Source organism: Coturnix japonica, chromosome 5, assembly GCF_054131305.1.
Source record: "Coturnix japonica strain WE chromosome 5, WE-NBRP24, whole genome shotgun sequence".
Taxonomy (NCBI): Eukaryota; Metazoa; Chordata; class Aves; order Galliformes; family Phasianidae; genus Coturnix; species Coturnix japonica.
Window position 1 is genome coordinate 19,718,586 of NC_140667.1, and position 19,480 is coordinate 19,738,065.

A 19,480-nucleotide genomic window follows, 5' to 3' on the forward strand; every position below is an offset into this window, starting at 1 on the left:
ATTTCTCAGTTAAAGTGATTAAAGTTATTGTATTAAGAGCACATGCTCAGGCACCGGCACTATTTCTCATTTTGGAACATAAGCTAACTTGCTGCTTCTTTCTCAGGTGATTTGGTTTCTGCCACACTGGAGATATCGATAACATCACAAATGGACCTGCCTGAAGAGATTCAGCATCCACATGCAAAATTTTCAGAGTGGAAATTTAAGCTGTTTAAAGTGAGACCATTTCAAAAAGCACTTTATGATAAAAACCAATGCATAAGCAAGAATCAAGAACAAGAAGTAGCTTCTACAGACAAAAACAACATACTGCATGAAGATGAAGAAGTTCCAAGAGGAGAAAAGGTAATTCTGGCACAGATGGACTTCATGGGCAGTATGCAGGCACGTGAGAAAGATGTCAACGACATGCAAATACAAGACAGTGCAGCTCACCAGAACAACCTAAAGCATCTTTGCCGCATCTGTGGAGCTTCGTTTAAAACTGATTGCTACAAAAGAACTCATCCAGTCCATGGACCAGTAGATGATGAAACTCTGTGTCTTCTGAGAAAGAAAGAGAAAAAAGCAACCTCTTGGCCAGATCTTATTGCAAAAGTTTTTAAGATTGATGTGAGAGGGGATGTTGACACTATCCATCCCACTCGATTTTGTCACAACTGCTGGAGCATTATCCATAGGAAATTCAGTAATACTCCCTGTGAAGTTTATTTTCCTAGGAACAACACAATGGAGTGGCAGCCCCACTCTGCAAACTGCAAAGTGTGCCACATGCCTAGTCGGGGAGTCAAGAGAAAAAGCCAACCACCCAACGGACAGCATGGCAAGCGTGTGAAGATCACTGCAGAACGTGCTCGAGTTGACAGAGGCATGAAGAACCAAGCACTGATAAATAACAAAAATGTAATGAAAGAGATTACCAACTGCAAGAACAGACATCTCAGCACCAAGCTGCTTGCAGTTGATTATCCAGCAGATTTCATTAAATCCATCTCTTGCCAGATCTGTGAGCATATTTTGGCAGACCCAGTGGAAACAACATGTAGACACTTGTTTTGCAGAACTTGCATTCTCAGTTGTATCAAAGTCATGGGCAGCTATTGCCCCTCCTGCTGGTATCCTTGCTTCCCTACTGATCTGGTAACCCCTGTGAAATCTTTCCTGAACATCCTTGATAGCCTGAGCATAAGATGCCCTGTACCAGAATGTGATGAAGAGATCTCACACGGAAAATATGGTCAACACTTCTCTAACCACAGGGAGATGAAAGACAAATTGCTCTATAACCCTGTAAATAAAGGTGGCCGACCAAGGCTGCATCTTCTGTCATTGACCAGAAGAGCTCAGAAACATCGTCTGAGAGAACTGAAACGTCAAGTCAAGGCTTTTGCTGAGAAAGAAGAGGGTGGTGATATAAAGGCTGTATGCATGACTTTGTTTCTGCTAGCTTTAAGAGCAAAAAATGAACACAAGCAAGCAGATGAATTGGAGGCTATAATGCAAGGCAGAGGATCTGGTCTTCATCCTGCTGTTTGCCTGGCAATCCGAATCAACACATTTCTCAGCTGTAGCCAATATCACAAAATGTACCGAACTGTAAAAGCTGTCACTGGGAGGCAAATCTTCCAGCCACTGCATGCTCTTCGCACTGCTGAGAAAGCCCTCTTACCAGGTTATCATCCTTTTGAATGGAAACCTCCCTTGAAAAATGTATCCACTAACACAGAAGTGGGAATTATAGATGGACTATCAGGACTACCCCTCTCAATTGATGACTACCCAATAGACACAATTGCAAAAAGATTTCGATATGATATAGCCTTGGTTTCTGCTTTAAAGGACATGGAGGAAGAAATCTTGGAGGGCATGAAGGCAAAAAACCTGGATGACTATCTGAATGGTCCCTTCACTGTGGTAGTAAAAGAGTGCTGTGACGGAATGGGAGATGTCAGTGAGAAGCATGGAAGTGGTCCTGCTGTCCCAGAGAAGGCTGTACGCTTTTCATTTACAGTCATGAACATTGCTATAGACCATGGGAATGAAAGGATAAGGATCTTTGAAGAAGTAAAGCCCAATTCAGAGTTGTGTTGCAAACCCTTGTGCCTTATGTTGGCTGATGAATCAGACCATGAAACTCTGACAGCAATCCTGAGCCCTCTCATAGCAGAAAGAGAGGCTATGAAGAACAGCGAACTGCTTCTTGAAATGGGAGGCATCCTGAGAACATTCAAATTCATTTTTCGAGGTACAGGCTATGATGAGAAACTTGTAAGGGAAGTGGAAGGGCTGGAGGCCTCAGGTTCCACTTATATCTGTACCCTCTGTGATGCGACCCGTCTGGAGGCCTCCCAGAATTTGGTCTTCCACTCTATCACCAGAAGCCATGCTGAAAATCTGGAGCGATATGAAATATGGAGGTCCAACCCATATCACGAATCTGTTGATGAGCTCCGTGACAGAGTAAAGGGTGTTTCGGCCAAACCTTTTATAGAGACTGTTCCTTCCATAGATGCGTTGCACTGTGACATTGGCAATGCAACAGAATTTTACAGGATTTTCCAGATGGAGATTGGTGAAGTCTATAAGAATCCTGATGCATCTAAAGAGGAGAGGAAGAGGTGGCAGTTGACTCTTGACAAACATCTCAGGAAGAAGATGAAATTGAAACCTATGATGAGGATGAGTGGGAACTTTGCCAGAAAGCTTATGTCCAAAGAGACAGTAGAGGCAGTATGTGAATTAATAAAGTGTGAGGAAAGGCATGAAGCCCTAAAAGAACTAATGGACCTTTATCTGAAAATGAAACCAGTATGGCGATCTTCATGCCCTGCCAAAGAGTGTCCAGAATTGCTGTGCCAGTACAGCTACAATTCACAGCGTTTTGCAGAGCTTCTGTCTACAAAGTTTAAATATAGATATGAGGGCAAGATTACCAATTACTTCCACAAAACCCTTGCTCATGTACCTGAAATCATTGAAAGAGATGGGTCCATTGGTGCTTGGGCAAGTGAGGGAAATGAGTCTGGGAACAAACTGTTTAGGAGGTTCCGAAAAATGAATGCCAGGCAGTCCAAATTCTATGAAATGGAGGATGTCTTAAAGCATCACTGGCTATATACCTCTAAGTACCTCCAGAAGTTCATGAATGCTCATAAAATGTTAAAAAGCCAGGGCTTTGTGATTGATCCAGATGATGGATTAGGTGATTCTTTGCCACCAGAAATCTCTTTGGAAAGCAATGATTCAGTGGAACTCTAAATGTAAAATACATTTGGTGTTGGGTTTGTGATAGTCTTTCTGAGTGGAGATAGCTTCCTTTTCAGGCCTGTAGAGGTACAGGGAAGGCTGAAGCTTTCATTTTTATACTCCCTTTTAAAGGTGCTGAGGGGAGTTTAATGAAATGCCTTGTCTGTTGGAAGCTTTGAACAGAAACAATGCAGCAATGGGTTTACCTGTTGTTATGCAAGAAGGAAGTTGAAACAAATTGCAGAGAAGGACCATAAATTTATTTTGGTCTCAGAGTGTTGGTTATAAGTGAGGAAGACAGAGCAAACAAGATTTTATATAGAGCAGTATTTTGGAATGAATATAATACTGGAAAGTTATGACACTGGCTGAAAAACTGAGCATGGATATTTGTTCTGTTTGCATTTTATAGGCTATTTTGCTATTTACTTTTCAAGAGGATTTGATTATTTTACTGATGGCTCTTTGGCTTTTATAAGTCAAGATTTGGTAGTGAGACAGTTAGGTAATTGCTTTGGGATGGACAAAGTTTGGGTATTTTTACACAATATACTGACTAAAGATACAAACTTTGATCTCAGACATTTACAACATTTAATGTTTAGGTTGTAGTTCTGCTTAGGAGAAGGTGGTGGTATCAGCATGCTAATTTACTATATGAAGATAAAAGAAAGGTAGCTATGATTTTTTTAGGATATTTTTATTGTAGTGCATTTACTCTAAAATGTAAACCTGTGCTTGTGCTCCTAAATTAGCATTACAGTGTCTTGTGTTTATCTCACTATACAAAATACATTTAAGCTCTGCTATGCAGCTTGTTGCTTAATACAAATTTCAGATTTTGATGCTGACTTCAGTATGTAGTACACTTTGTACCAGTTTAATCTTACCAGGTAAATTCCTGGCCTTATTGAAGTCACCACTAAAATGTCATTGAATGCAAGCCCACAGTTTCACCAGATAACAAAAAGTCATAGCAGTCCCATTTCTCAGGAGGTGGATGTTAACTTTATCGGGTACATGTCAGTGTTCCGATCTTCTCCGTTAAATTGTTCCCCTACCATTTCTGATATGCTCTAACACTATCCAATACTGAGCTTTTTCTCTTTCAGGACATGTCACTTATTTCATTTTCTAGATATATAAGATGTCAAGAATGATGTTTATTAACCTCAAGGATAGTTTATATAAAGGCATAGGGAAAAGAACAATGTGCTGCCTTGAAATTACCGTGTAGTGTATTTTACATTATTACAACAATATTTAGTTAGCATTCCTCATATTTTGAACTCTATCAGGAGCACCATTATATTGGTAGTATTTGCCTTTCTGAAGTGTCATTGCTACACGACTAAAGGCTGCTCAGATCAGATGAGGTTGCACCAGTAATTCTTGTGGATAATGTTGGTTTAAACAGATAAAAGGATTTAAAAATTAATGTGTATAAACCATGAGGTTTGGAAACTAAATTATTTCTGGACACATCACCAGTGCAAATGAACAAGTCTTTATTCAGCAGTGTTCAAATGCAAGCTTAAATTCAAGTGTGACTTGACCACTGAATGCATGCATGCATACATAATGTAAGCATTTAGTGGTAGCTTACATGTAACAAAAATTAAATGTTTAAATAATGTGGATTTTATTCAATGATACAGGCAAGAAATATACTCAGAAATATCTGAGATATCCCTAAATTGCCTAACCTTTCACATTAGCACCTGTAGCAAGGGCATGATTGTGTCTGAAGAAATACTTCAGAAACAAGATTAAGTGCACAAACAATCAAAAGCATGGATCAAAAAAAGCAATGCTTTTTGTTTTTATTTTAATGTGGCAGGAGTTGGTTTGTGAATGTAAGGGAACAACAAACTTAAAGGACTACTGGTCTGACGTTTCTGTTAGTAACATCTTGCTCTTGTTATTTACTAAATCTTTGAGAGTCTGGTATTTGTTATTTATGGACTATGAAGAAGTAGAGCTAAGCATTAGAAACAAGTATAAAAATTAATGATATTCTGATTATGTCTTTTTTTATTATTATTTTAAATCAATTTCCTAAGGTATTTTGTAATTTAGGATTTAGTTTTAATAGGGTTTCTTTAAATATATTTTAACATTATGTCAAAATTTGAGGCTAGCAATAGTGTCTTTTTCTTACATTTTATCTTCTAAGGAGTCATATGAGCAGCAGTCTTTTTTATGGTTTACCATGTACATCTGCACTTACTGAGTGTTCATTTCTAGATAAAATTATTTCTTCCAGTTCCTTGAATAAAACAAGTACTTCCCATTGAGCATAAATGCCAGGTTTACATAAGTAACATTTTTTACTAATAAGTTCAGACAAGTACAACTGTTTCCTGTGGAGTATGAGTATCAGCTGTATGGCAAAGAATATCCTTTAGCAGTAAATGCAGACACGCTTTGTATTTTTAGTACACTATATTTCATTATGCAAATAGTTGCACAGTTCCCCCCCCCCCCGCTTTTTTATGCCTATTTAGGGCAATTGTATTACCTTAGTATTCATTCTTCCTTTGCTTGAATAGCCTAAGGTCGAGTTTAATAGTCCTAACTGGATTTTCACTTTGTTTAAGCGGCATATGTTGCTTTTGCACAAGAGTGAATTTCACCCACAAGTCATCCCAGCCTGTTTCTTGCACTGCATACATACCACTGCAGAGACAAGCCAGACTTCAGTCATTTTGCACACGTAATCTCAGTGACTCCACTGACATTTTCAAATTCCAAATTAATTTTAACATGCTGCTTACATAGGAGCAAGCAATTTGTCCCACTCCATTTAAATGAGCTGAGTACATCTCATCCATATATGTCTGATTTCTCACAATGAACTCATGAACTCATCAGGCTGAACAGTGCATGGGCTGGGACACAGGCAGGGAGGATGATAAGGAAGTATTCTTTTGTGAAATACTATGGAGCCCCCAAAACACATTTCACATTCACCAACTATGGGCAGAACGATTGACACAGGCGAGCATTAATTTTTTCTTTTCTTTAGGCTTGAATCTACTTTAATCTTTGTTTTTCCTCATTGTTAACATTCTGCATAAATCAAGAAACTCTTTGAGAGTTCTGAACTCATTAAAACAAACAAAACTGAAAGGGTAGGTACCTGCAAGTGGAGCTTTGTAAACAGGAAAAAAATAACAATGCTGCATGCACACAGGCATGCATCCCAGAGAAAACACATTTTGACTACAGACAGGTGCATCATTTGTTTACTCAGCCTATTGTTAAGCTTTTTGGTTTTGAAGAGGCTTTAGAAAAGTGGAGACACTTTTATTCGTGGTACTCTCTCAAACCTTCACATTTTCTTTTTCTATGCTAATACTTGGTAAAAATCTGTCAGCAATTACTCCAAGGTGAATGCTTTTCTTTTTCTTTTTTGAAACTGTATTGACTGCATTCTTTATACAATGACATTATGTATCTTGTTTTGTTAGTTTTATTCAAGGGCTTCAGATTATGAGTTGCCTTGTTATGAAATGATGTGAATATAAGAGAAGTCTTGACTGTGGTCTCACAAGTTTTTTCTTCACTGGAATAATTCTATTGACTCTAAGCAATCCAGCTTTGACTTGTACTCAGGTAATTCAGACACAAACTTTAGATATTTACAGTATCCCAGCTTCTCACTGCACAGAGTTCTGCGTGCTGTCTCACAGCACAGCTTCATCATTTTACTTTTTCTTATTGTTTTAGTTTATTTACTTGTAATGCTTGTTTCAAATAAAGGTTTTATAAGTATTTAAATTTCTGAATTTGTATTTCTTTATAGTTTTTTGCCTGCGCACATAAGGTTGTGATAACAGTCTCACTTTTCATTTAGATTGTGCCTGCTTTTTGATTTGGACTGTTCTAATACCCAGAGCCTTCAGCTGGGATTCCAGCCCTGTTCTGAGGTCACCAGGTTAACAAAAGTGAAGATTGCTCCACATATCTAAACAGCCCTTTCTGCACCTTTTCCCACAGGCAGCTGTTTGACAGGAAAGTAAAACCAGCTGTATTTAGTCTGTAGAAAAAAACTTTTGCTTCATTTACAAACACCACCCCAGTACTTGTTAAAAATCAGCCTTGACTATTATGTCCATGTTACTGCGCTAAGCCTCTTTACTGACTTCTGTGCATTCTTTGCATCAACTCTTGTCTCATCATAGATTTTGCCCCTGCAAAGGTTAGTTTGGATCTATCTTTAAGTTCATGATTTTTAGTTTTCCTTTACTCCAAATAGGAACGTCTTTCTTTCCTTCCATTGATATCTCAGGGTCAAGTAACCTACATAAACCAACTAGCCTGGATGGAATTAATGCTGAGCAAATTGAGCATTTACATTATTAGCTACCTGATTTCCTGATGCAATCAGGTAATTAGGTACCTAATTTCTAGACTTTATATAACCAACTTAATTCTCTCAGCTGACAATAAATAAAAATTCCTGGATGGAAAAAATGGAACTCATTTACAGAGTAAAACAAAAACAAAACCAATCCCCCCAGACAGTTTCCTGGTAAAATGTGATGATTTCATTCTTTTATTCCTAAATTAATGATCACAGAATCACAAAATGGCTTAGTTTGGAGGAGACTTTAAAGACCATCTAGTTCCAACCCCCCCACCACAGGCAGGGTTGCCAGCTGCTAGATTAGGCTGCCCAAGGCACCATCCAACCTGGTCTTGAATGCATCCAGGGAAGAGGCACCCACAACCTCCCCGGACAACCTGTTCCAGTGTCTCACCACCCTCTGAGTAAAAAAATTCTTCCTAACATTTAACCTACATCTACCCTGTTTTAGTTTAAAACCATTCCCCCTTGTCCTATCACTACCAGACCATGTGAACATCCAGTTCTCTTCCTGCTTGTAAGCTCCCTTCAAGTATAGGAAGGCTGCATAATGTCTCTCTGGAACCTTCTCTTCTCCAAGCTAAACCAGCCCAGCTCCCTCAACCTTTCTCCATAGGAGAGGTGCTCCAGCCCTTTCATCTTCTTTTTGGCCCTCCTCTGGACCCACTCCAACAGCTCTGCATCCCTCCTGTACTGGGGGCCCCAAGTTTAGATGCAGCGCTCCAGATGGGGACTTACAAGGGTAGAGTAGAGGGGACAATCACCTCCGTCTCCCTACAGGCCATAATAACTGACTGAAATTTACTTCCTGTGTATTCTCACTAGAATCAGAATCAGATGAAGAGTAATGAGGTCTACCACCACTGTTCTTCAAACTGCTGTTTCAGGTGACCGAATATAGCATAATTTTCAAAGAAATGATCAGCTCCAACTCTTTAGTACAGGAGCTTTTCTACCTTCTTCATCAGCTTAATACTGCCCATAGTCCCAAAAGACTCTTTAGAAAGGATTTAATTAGCAGTTTTTCTAGCAACACCAGCAGAGATGTCAAAAGGTGAAACTGCTGTATTTTCAGTGCCCAGCTCTTCCTCTTAAGATGGGCATTTTGAACAAGAGAAATCACAATAAGTACCAACAAAAAGGTGGATCTGCATATATTGCAGTGGCTAATGCATGCTTGGAGAAATCAGAAGACTTTTACAATGTTTATCTTGACTTTTTGTTAAAGAGGGACGATTTCCAAAACCCAAATACAGGCACAAAACAGGCATTTTCTCAAGCTCTTCTCAGAAGTTAGTCTTGCTTGAAATGGGAGAGGGTAGGTATCAAATATGGAGCCAGAGTTTCCAATTCTTACAACAATTAAGCAAGTCCTTCTGTGTGCACTGCACTAAATCTAGTAGCAAATAACCTTAAAGATTCCTTTTCAATCTGAGCACAAATCTTTTCCTTTTTCTTTGGGCTCCCAGTGGCAGTATTTTCACTCTTTTCAATGGTCTTTTGGTGCAATGAGTCACTCTGAACTATGACACGTTTTAGTGCTACCACTAAAGTTTGTGCTGTGTCTTTCCTGTAGATTAATTAGACACTTCAGCATTTAAGTACCTTCCACAAGCAGGAAAACCATATACTATTATATGCTGATGATAACAACAGCAACACTAAAATGTGACTGGGAACTCTGATGCTGCTTGTTGTGGTTACAAAGCACACAGGTCAGTAAGATGCAGACACAATAGGGATTTAGCTCTGCACTCGAATCTGCTTAATTTTATCCTCTAATTCTACCTTGCATGAGAAAGAAACATATTGATTAGCTGGTTTTAAAGACAATCAATGCTCTAACAAGTACATGCCTCAAAAGCTTCATCAGAATTATCAAATAATTAAACATTTTCTGCAACCTTGAATGCTACGTGAAGCATTTTCATTTACAGGTCACTGGTCACACACTTCCTTATGCCTGAGTCCTTAGGAATTTTATCTTTTACTTTACCTATGATTTACTCTTCCAGCAGTAACTCTGAGATGTGATTTAATGCTTGTTCTACTACCCTTCACTGCAAGGCTGGGACATGGTTTGACTAAGTGATTTCTCCCTTCGTATGAAGTGACACATACATTTAAAAAAGCCGTAGACCAAACAAATTTGTTGCCCAGTGTGGCTCCTCAGGAATTTGAGATATCAATAGCAACTGGGTAACAGGCAAAACACAAACTGGCTATTGCCAGGGACTGAAAGTAATTGTGAGGAGTCCTTCACTGCTGTACAGTGGTGGAGGGATGAGGGGTGGATTTCTGTTGTGTGCATCTATTGTCCTCCTGTCAGTGTTGTGATGATGTTCTAGAATTTTAATGTGGAGACTGTTTGTTATTGATGTAAATGAAGTTTGTAACGTGTGCTGAATGTATATTTTAATGACAATTTGGCTGAGTAATACCTATGACTAACCAACAAAAGAGGATATTGTCTATCAAAATTCAGCAGCTTAAAGGGACTTTACATGGCTCTAACTTTCACTTACTCCTTTGAAAAACATACAGCCTTATTTATTCTGTGTATATTTTGAGGAAAGAGGAAACTATCATTTAAATCTATGGATTTACACTAATGTAAAAATGGATGAAACAAGTCTCAGTATGATCTACTTCCCACTTACAAATTCTACCCACACTATATAACCTCCATCAGAATATAAGTGTCTGGAAATAGAAATTTTGTCTTGTTACCCTTTGCTATCCTCTACTGTTGACTCGTGAAGGTGTCAAAGGGAGAACTGCGCATACAATTTGTGCTGATGGGAACACATTGCTGCTTTTGAAAGGGGTGGCTGCTCAGGGTCTGCACATACTGATCAGATGGCTGACAGCTGCTCCTGCTGCTTTTCCTTGTTATTCAGGACTCCAGCACAAGAACTGGACTGTGAATACTGAGCTATTAGTGTTAGCTCACAAATGCTGAATAGATGGTATCGATTTCTTGAAAAGATGTTTGGAACAGTAATAAAAATAAAAAATGGAGTAAAAAATGATGAGGCTTTGCAGATAGCCAATGAAAGATTCCACAACAAGTTAGTAAACTCTTGGGCTATTCAGCCTTGACAATGTCCTTTTCAATCTGGATCCAATCTTGCCCCCATGCTCTGAGCAGCTAGCTGCATTTGTTTTCACCCTCATGATGCAGCACTGGCTCAATGAGTCACCCTGAGCAACAGCTTGTACTTTCATACTGTCACACTCTACCCAGTCACCCTGCAGAAGCAGAGAAAGAAACGTGCAAGGGAAGACCCAGAGTAAATGATAAAAGTCCTATTCATCAGAAGGAACTTCTAAAGTCAATGGCAGCTCACAGCATGTGGCAGCTGTGAAGCCAGACCCCTTACAGACTTTAGATGGACCTCCCAAGCACACATACTGTCCTTTCCTAGACTTTGAGATTTGCAGTGTTTGATTTATGCCAAGAATAGGTGAAAATAACCCACTCATTTTTATTACAAACTTCATTATCCAACTAATAAATTTTAAAAAATACAAATGCAAGGCAGTTGTTGAGCACGGTGGTTTACACACTCAATTTAATTCTTACTGTCAGGTGATAATCCTTAATGCTGGCCAAAACTGACACATCACCATTCAGTACATTTCAAAGTAAAGAAATGAATTATCCAGAATTAAATGCTTGAAAAGAAAGATCTCTATAATGGAAGTCCCTGAAGAAAACTGACCCTCAGTGTCTGAATATTTCATTGTTTCTGACACAAGGGACTTAAAAATCACTTCAATTTAAAAACAGATTAATTAGTCTAATTTTAGCTTATTACACTAACATAAAATTGGAGTCAGGCAGTAATAAATTAGGCCAAATATTACTAGAATTACTAAGATTAAAAAGAACAAATAAAATGGGCAATATGGTCTTTGTTTACTGGCAGATGCTAACACCACTGAGTACACGAGATATCGTCTTTTCCTACAAGCAGTTCTACCACATTTATTGGGAATGACCAGAGAGTAAGTTATACTACTGTAAAAAATACAACAGGAGTTACCAATATCTGTGTGTTTATACAATGCCCTCTGTGATGAGCTTCCCATATGGATATTACAAAAACATACATAAGAAACAAAAACCATTCATAAGCTTTGAAATATAACTGAAATATTGAGATGATATCAACTTAATAAAACGATCAGTAGGAACCTGAGGAACCCGTTTTGTTTCAACCATTGCTAGCTGTTTTAGTCTCCCAGCTGAATACAAATCAATGGTACAAATCTATTCAAATAATCTCCGAAGAAAAGACTTTTTCACTGGTGTGGTTAACTTCATGGTTTTCTTTTTGTGCAGTCGTTTCATGGGTTGCTTTTTTAGATGCACCGTCTTTTTGGGAGTTTGCAGCCCTTTATTAAGGTCAACATGCTCATTGCAGAAGTACTTGACATTTGCTTCTGAGAGCCGTAGAAGCATTCTCTCTGACAGATCCATGCACTGTGCATGAACCCAATGGCCAGACCCACTGGAACACAAGATCATTGCCGGCTTGTTGAGTTCTGTTGAATAGAAAGGCACCCAGGTATTAATGTCAATATTGCAGCTGGCACAGCAGACGATCCAGTACCCTGTTTCTGATTCATCTTCTTCATCATCTTCATTGTAAGTATCAGTGTCATCAAAATCAAAGCTACTGGCTTCAGCACTAAAAGAAAACTCTTCGGAATCTTCAAATGGAGTGGAGTCTCCTTGGTCTTCAGTAGATGCCTGGCTGCATGCCTGTGCTGTCAGTTCTTCCTCTTCATCCTCTTCTGCTCTGTTGCATCTCAAAATGTAGAAGTAGTTTGCATCTGAGATCAACTGTTTGTTGGCCCCAGGAATGCCCAACAATACAGACCCTTTGCCCATATCACAGCCAAACCACATCCTACAGTGTTTAATATCGGGTGTCCAGTCTGGGCTCACCCTTTCAACAATCTCTATTTTATTATCTTCCAAAACTATAGTGTTACAGATCATCCGTTTCTGGTTGTCAGACTGGTAGCCCCCAACAAGGACAAATTCAGTATCACCAGTCTGAGTCACAATACCACTTGACACAGATATACCCCCTGGCAAGATAGAGCAGGTCACAGCTGGGCTGCCCAGCGGGAGATCAACTTTTAGCTTGTATAGGCTGGGAGGCCGGGTGTTATTTTGAAGTGAGTGGCCTCCCAAAATATAGATTGTATCATCCCTGGCAACTGAAACATGGAAGGAAAGTCCATCTTGAAGCTCTGGAAGTACGTATGATGTACAGCATCCAAACTCAAAATCAATAAGAAACACAGATGGCAAACAGTCAACTACACTGTTCCATTTTTCAGTAGTTCTCTGCGCAAGGGGAATATATGATCTACCTCCAAATACAACAATCATGCTTTTTCCCCGGCTATTAACTACATTAATTGTATGTCCGTATCTAGCTTCAGGGACATCTCCATCTAGATCTTTCTCAATGCATTGAAATGTGGTTTTCTTGGTAGTTTTGTTTACCATATTCATAATGTAAACCTTATCAGAAAGATCATTGTTAGGTGTTTTCCCACCATGAATGATGTACTGGTGCTTATCGGACTCCCCGCTAACTCTAAGTGTGCAAATAGCTGGGTAGCGGAGTGGGGGAAGGTAACAGGAATCCCTAGAGAAGGCAGCAGGTTTCATTTTGAGCTCATTCTGCTTTATATCAAGGAAGAAAACACCCGTGGGACAGGATCTCTTCGGCCATCCTTTCTGCCCAAAAAAGAAGACATGCCCATCAAAATTCAGCAGGGAAGAACCTGGCTGAAGCAAGGATGAATTGCTGACAGCCGATACCATCTGCAGTGACATTGCATCTGCTGGTCGGGTCATCTTGCGATATCTGAGGCAAACAACACAAAGGAAAGATGTTTTTAACACTCTGTGCGAGTATCTGCTGGAATAAATGGCATTAAAATTGTGCGTCAGTTCTCTCATCATTTAATCTGCATGCCAGTTCTGCGGAATTTTATAAAGAACCTGGAAATATTTATAAGCATAATGCTTGTGCTCGTGGCTGCTGGGCCAGAGTTACTGCTTCCATTCGAGCAGCGCAGTAAAGGCCACACACAGGGCCCGGGGCTCCCATGGAAACGCCGGCCCCGGGGCCTGCTGGGTCCGGTAGTTTTCCTTCGGCTGCTCTACGAGGTTCGTTTCCGAGGCGAGGCCGCCCCGGGTGCGACGGGGGTCCGCGGCCGGTGAGTGGGGCCGAATGGGCCGGGACCTTTCCGCATCGCTGCCGTCAGCGGGCGGACCCGCCCCCGAGCGCTGACGGAAGGCGGGTGCTTTGTACGGGGTCTGCAGCGCTGGGAGCGGTTTGGGGGGGGGGGGCGCAGGCCCCGCGGTGCTTAGCTGGGCTCGGCTGGGCTTCCCGAACAGCCAGGGTCGTGGGACCGGCCTCTTTAAACTGAACACCGTGCGTGAATACAAGGCAAACATCAAGATTAGTTGAAGACATGTAGGAGCAGTCGGGCCCAGCCGTGTTTCTAACCATGTTGGTGCCCGCATGCTGCCTGGCTTTGTTTAGGATCGATGGGCTGACTGCCCCTTGCTTTTGCATGTAAATGAGCCTTCCCAGATGTGCTTGGGCCATAGCACATGGGAGGGAACACGCGAACACAGAGCCCGTACTATTGTCAATTGAAAAAAAAAAAAAAAAAAAAAAAAAAGAAGAAAAAAAAGAAAAAGAAAGAATCAATTTTCTTTTTTGCATATTGTGGTATCACTCAAATATCACGGTGAAGCAGCATCCCGTTCTGAGGATGTTTTTGTTATTATTTGTATAAAGAGATATTTGCCAAATTGTTTACATTCGGATGAGATGCTAAACAGAAATCTTTGCTGCTTGTTTCTTACAGCTATTCAAAAAATGGTCTCTTTAGAGGAGTACGCACACATTTGGGTTTCCTGGGTTGTATTTCCTGTCTTTCATATTGTGTGGTTATGTAGCTTTTTGTTTTTACGGTCATTAGTAAAGTAATTGAACTTCCACACTAAGGATGCCATGAGCACACCAGTAAGTTAGGATTACGGCATTTTCCAACTGGTTTGTATTTGAAATCAAAGGAGCATTAAAAATGGCAAACAGTTTAACTGTTGTGTTAACAGTTTTGAGTTCTTAAGTATATACTATCCAGAGAAACTGTTGGAAATAGAGTAGGGAAAAGACCAATGAAAGTAACTAAAAATGAGATTGATAGACAGACAGAATGTGCAGGTTAAATAAAACATACTTAAAAGCACTTCTTCCTTGTCACTTGCTTAGTATTCCTTGGCCTTTAAATAAGTAAGCAGTTCAGTAAGTGAAGGAGAGAATCTTTATCCTGGATTCAGTGACAGAAGTAGCTCCTTAGGCCCTTTCTGGGATTGTTTTGTCTTTCCAGGTTGTTTGTGCTATTCGTAGCATGTTCACATTGTGTGGCTGATCTTGGGCTGTGCTGATTTCCACCTCTAAGCTATTACTAACATAACATAAAAAAACCCAAAACAACACCCGTATTCATGTTAATTTCACAGTAATTGGAATGTTGCCAAGTAGTAAATGATTAGATCTTATGAACTGCAGCAAACCACAAGCACCTTTCAGTCATAAAATTAGGTATTTGAATAGCACTGATTAGACATGGAGAGAAAACAGATTGCAGGATAGCATGGAGTCTTAGTTGGTAAATGCCTCTTGCTGACCATCAAACTCTGTCATTAGTTTGTAATTATTTGTAACTTGGCAGCAACACAGTTATCTACAGTACGTTTAAATTTGTCTTGCAATATTATATATTTTTTCTTTTCCTCTGTCTGATCTGCAGGGTCTCTCCTTTTGCAAAACTGCGAGCAAGTACTCCTTCCAAATTCTTCACAATCGAAATAATATCCAGACACCTGCAGAGCTTTGAAGTACTCCACAAAGAGGATTAAGAAAGGAACTGTTTTGAGAAATAGTATTTTAAACATTTCTTAAGTGTATCAACCAAGTTTGCTCGGGGTAAAACAGTAAGGCAGACGTACCTGGCTGTTGGAGTGCTTTTGTGTCCTCCAAAATCTTTCTATGTAATTGAGATTCAAATGTGAGCACTGTGAGGAATCTTCTCTGACAGCACAGGGGCTTGTGGCATGGAGGGGAATCTATCTGCTCAATTTGCAGATGTGTTCCTGAGAACTCAGTCTACTGTGGCTAACTGGCTGTGACTGTTTTATTTTTCTCTCTCTCTTTTTTTTTACCTTTCCTCTCTTGTCTTCAGATGGCACAACATGAAACCCACCAGCCTCTGGGAGCTTTAACTCTTTGCAGCTGAACTAGTCGAACAACTGTTAAAGCTTGGAGTGTGCACTTCTTTGTAGTTTAATTCTTTACTCTGCTTAACCCATCAAGCTTGTGATCTTTTTTGGAATTTTTTGCTGCCAGTTTAGTGTAAAATACAAGCTGAAGTAATTTTTGTGTGTGTTCAAAGGTGTACTAATTTCAGTGTGTAGTAAAAGAATGATTGAGGACTGACTACATTTTCAGTCTGAATCCCATTGAAGTCAGTGATTCTCTGATTAGACCTTAAAGAATGAAAACTTTGCTCCCTTCTGTGGCATTTTTCATCAGATTCACAGAGCTTTTCTTCAAGTTAGGCTCTGCAAAGTCCTATGAGAACATATTCTTTCAGCAGCCAGCAGTGCTGGGGCACAGAGGATAAACCACTTATATAACAGCACAGCAAGTAAACTGAAGAACCTAGAAAACAATTCACTCTTCATAGCTCCTTGCTTCTGTTTCCTTGAACCTATTTCACTCACTCCTGAGTTCCAACATCTGTCACACAGTATTTTAGAAATGCCTCATCTCCCATTTGAAACTGCAGCGAGAATAGAAACAAGAACAGCTTGTAATGGAATTTGGTTTGTACAGGAAAGCAAACACACCCAATGTTTGTGAAAAATCATCCGGAGACACTGAAAAACTGTAATGCAGATAGGATGTGGTAGAGTATCTCATTTGAAATATAGCAGTTCTAAGGCATTGTGCCCCGTATTGTCCACTTGGGCCTATTACTTCTGCAGCAAAACAAAGAGCGAAGGAAACTGTACTGCAGAGCTAAGAGCCAAAGAACTTAGCTTTGCCCATAACTTAAGGGTATTCACATCAGATGTATTTGTATTTTCAGTTGTGCTCCGATGATATTTGACAGATTCATATTGAGCGCTTCACATAGTCTAACCCTTGTTTGGATCTGAGATCAAAAGACCTACTGATAGAAGAGTGACAAATATTTAAGATAAAATCCAACCTTCTCTTGTTTAACATTTTATATTCATTTTATTCTCCTTCTGCTACTCGATGTGTCTTATCTCTAGAAGTTCTTTTTCCAATTACTGTGGATGAAAAGACAGAGAAATTAAAGTTTGTTGGCAACATCATGTTGGTCTTGGATGAGGATGTGGTCAGTCCGAAATGGTCTTCTGTTACTGTCAGTGACAAACTGCTTTGGAAGATCTGCAGGCAGCTGTTGGCTTTGGAATAATGTATCTACAAGGCAGAAAAATCATGTTCAGAACTGTGCAGTTCACAGCAGGAATATCTAGGGTTTGCAACTTGAAATTATTTGGCAGAGAACCAAGGTGAAAATGAATCAATAGACTTCTTCACAGTTTTCTATTTTAATAACGTTGACATACTATCTTTTCAGCGGGTTGCTCATTGTCATGGAGATGCTTTGTTTCACTTCGTTTTCTCCTACTACACTTAATTAGGTAATATATAATTACATCTTTGTCCCAAGTCATTCCAAGTTGCACCGAGATATTTCCACACCTGTCAGTGTATTATCTGCCAGTCAACTTCCATCCCAGGATTGAAAATGGCTCTCCATGGGTTACAGCAACACACTTCAGGGAGTCAAGATAGAGGATGCCATCCTTCTTGTTTGTTGAAGTAACCATCCAGGATGCAAACGTGTGGCTAAATACATAGCCAAAACTCAGGGCTCAAGCCTGCAGAGGAAAGAAGGCAGTCCAGTGTCTTAGAGTTTTCAGTGTTCTTTCTCTTCCAAAACCATCAGTAAACAGTGATAGATGAGTGACAGGGCTTTATTTGTAGGCCTGGTTTAAAACATTTGATTACATTCAGCTGTGCTTTGATGGTAACATCCTGGAAGATCACACTCCGGGGAACGGTGGCTACTGTGCTTCAGAAGTGTTTGGGCACAGGAGATGTTGCCCTTTGTCAAAGCTCTCTATGTGGTCTTTAAAGTGCTTATCACTTGTGAAGCAATTGGAAAGTCATAAAGTAGTAATAATAATAATAATAATAATAATAATAATAATAATAATAAACAGCCAAGAAAAAAACCCAACTCCACAGTAACAAAAACCTAAATCCTCTGATCTTGTATGGTACTAACATAATAGCACTGAAACTGAGCAGGATCAGTGTGCTTTCTTGCAATTAAAGCCCTTACACATCCTGTAAAACCCTCTGCAAGCTGTGTGTGAGAGGCGTGTGTTTTTGACCGTCAGGAAGGTCGACTCTGAGGCTTGGTAATGCACTTGCATAAGCAGATGCAGCTTCCATTCAAGCAAATTGCTGATGCATTATATGTGTGCCCTTAAGACCTTCTCCTGCTGAAGGCAGTGGCAAACATCCAGCTGATTTAAATAGGATTAGCTGCTGCAGATCACACTGAATTGAGAGGTGCTGCAAGAAGCATCATTTGAAAGTTTTTGTGCCTTGTAATTGAAACTTTTGTTTCCAGCACATTCCTGTGGTTGGGTTGCCCTGCAGCTGGCGGTGGCCAGGGGTTTCTGCTGTCAGGGTGGATGGGTGGGGGGAAAAGAAGTAGGGCAGGACTGTGGGCAGGAGGTTTTCTTCTGCAACTGTAGCTCTGCAGCTGTTTAGCCAGCAAGGAAACAGCTGACTGCCTTCTGGAGAGTGGGTAACCTTCTGTTCTGCACCACTAAAAATGTTTTCTGCCTTTCTCAGCGCGGTCAAGAGCCCGCAGGATCACTCCTTTCCCTTGGCCCACTTTTGAAGTGTCATCCTGAGATGCTTGTGTTGTGTCCATATGAAACCAAGAACATTCAAGGACATGCTGAGGTTGCAACTTTCCATGCCTCCTTGCTGAAGTATCCAGGTCAAAAGAGTCTCTAAATTTAAGCTCTTTCTAGTGCAGATTGGTATATGAAACCTTTGTGGATGAGAGCTGCTAGAGAAATGTTTGCTCCTTTGTTCTGTATTGTGGGTTGTAAAAGGGTAAGATTGCATTTATGAGGTGTTTGTTAGATCTTAAGTATTAGAGACTCCTTTGGAAAAGGTTAGTTGTGACAAATTGTTTCCCGTACTGGCTGTACATGAGGAAAAGATCAGGCACAGTCCAATGGTAACAGCATGTAAGATGTAAAAATAATACATTTGTATTTTATCTGATTTGTACATAGTTTATAAAATCTTGAGCGCAGGTGTATGTAGGGATAATTTCCACGAGCCCACAAGTGATCTATGTGTATTTCTGAATACCCTTATTTTAATTGAGAATTACTTTTGGTAGGGCACTTTCATAGCGTGGCAACCTGACTGAGCTTTGCCAGAAGTACTGGAGTACTCAAAAATGCAGGAAAACCATATTCCACTGCATTTTAAAAATTGTTTGATGGAACTAATAACTGCGTAATTGAAATCATGCTAATATTCACTTGATCTGCTCTGTGATTCAATGCAGAGATTTCTGGTTTGGCTTAAACTGCTGTGAAGAGGACTGTATTTTGAGAAACAAAATTGATTTTGCACAATCTGCTGATGATCAGCAAGACTAAATGAATGATCGCCTCAA

General features: G+C 39.9%; 3 protein-coding genes across 8 annotated transcripts in view; 2 read left to right on the forward strand and 1 right to left on the reverse strand.

Annotated features, from left to right (window-relative positions):
- On the forward strand, positions 1–5,644 carry RAG1 (recombination activating 1). The gene has a single exon (XM_015864150.3). It carries the CDS (start codon positions 151–153, stop codon positions 3,259–3,261), a length of 3,111 nt encoding a protein of 1,036 aa, XP_015719636.2. The 5' UTR covers positions 1–150; the 3' UTR covers positions 3,262–5,644.
- Positions 5,645–11,296: 5,652 nt separating this feature from the next.
- Positions 11,297–13,733, reverse strand: RAG2 (recombination activating 2). The gene has a single exon (XM_015864232.3). The coding sequence runs from the start codon at positions 13,611–13,613 to the stop codon at positions 11,898–11,900; it is 1,716 nt and encodes a 571-aa protein (XP_015719718.2). The 5' UTR covers positions 13,614–13,733; the 3' UTR covers positions 11,297–11,897.
- A 53-nt stretch (positions 13,734–13,786) lies between these two features.
- IFTAP (intraflagellar transport associated protein) overlaps positions 13,787–19,480 on the forward strand; it is a 42,616-nt gene continuing 36,922 nt past the window's right edge. For 3 of the 6 annotated variants that reach the window (XM_015864233.3, XM_015864234.3, XM_015864235.3), the window contains exon 1: positions 13,787–13,870. The gene's annotated coding sequence lies outside the window, so the exon portion shown is untranslated. Of the gene's footprint in view, positions 13,871–15,915; positions 15,993–18,633; positions 18,785–19,480 lie in introns of those variants that run through there. The other 3 variants (XM_085550228.1, XM_085550227.1, XM_085550226.1) reach the window with 3 other exon arrangements.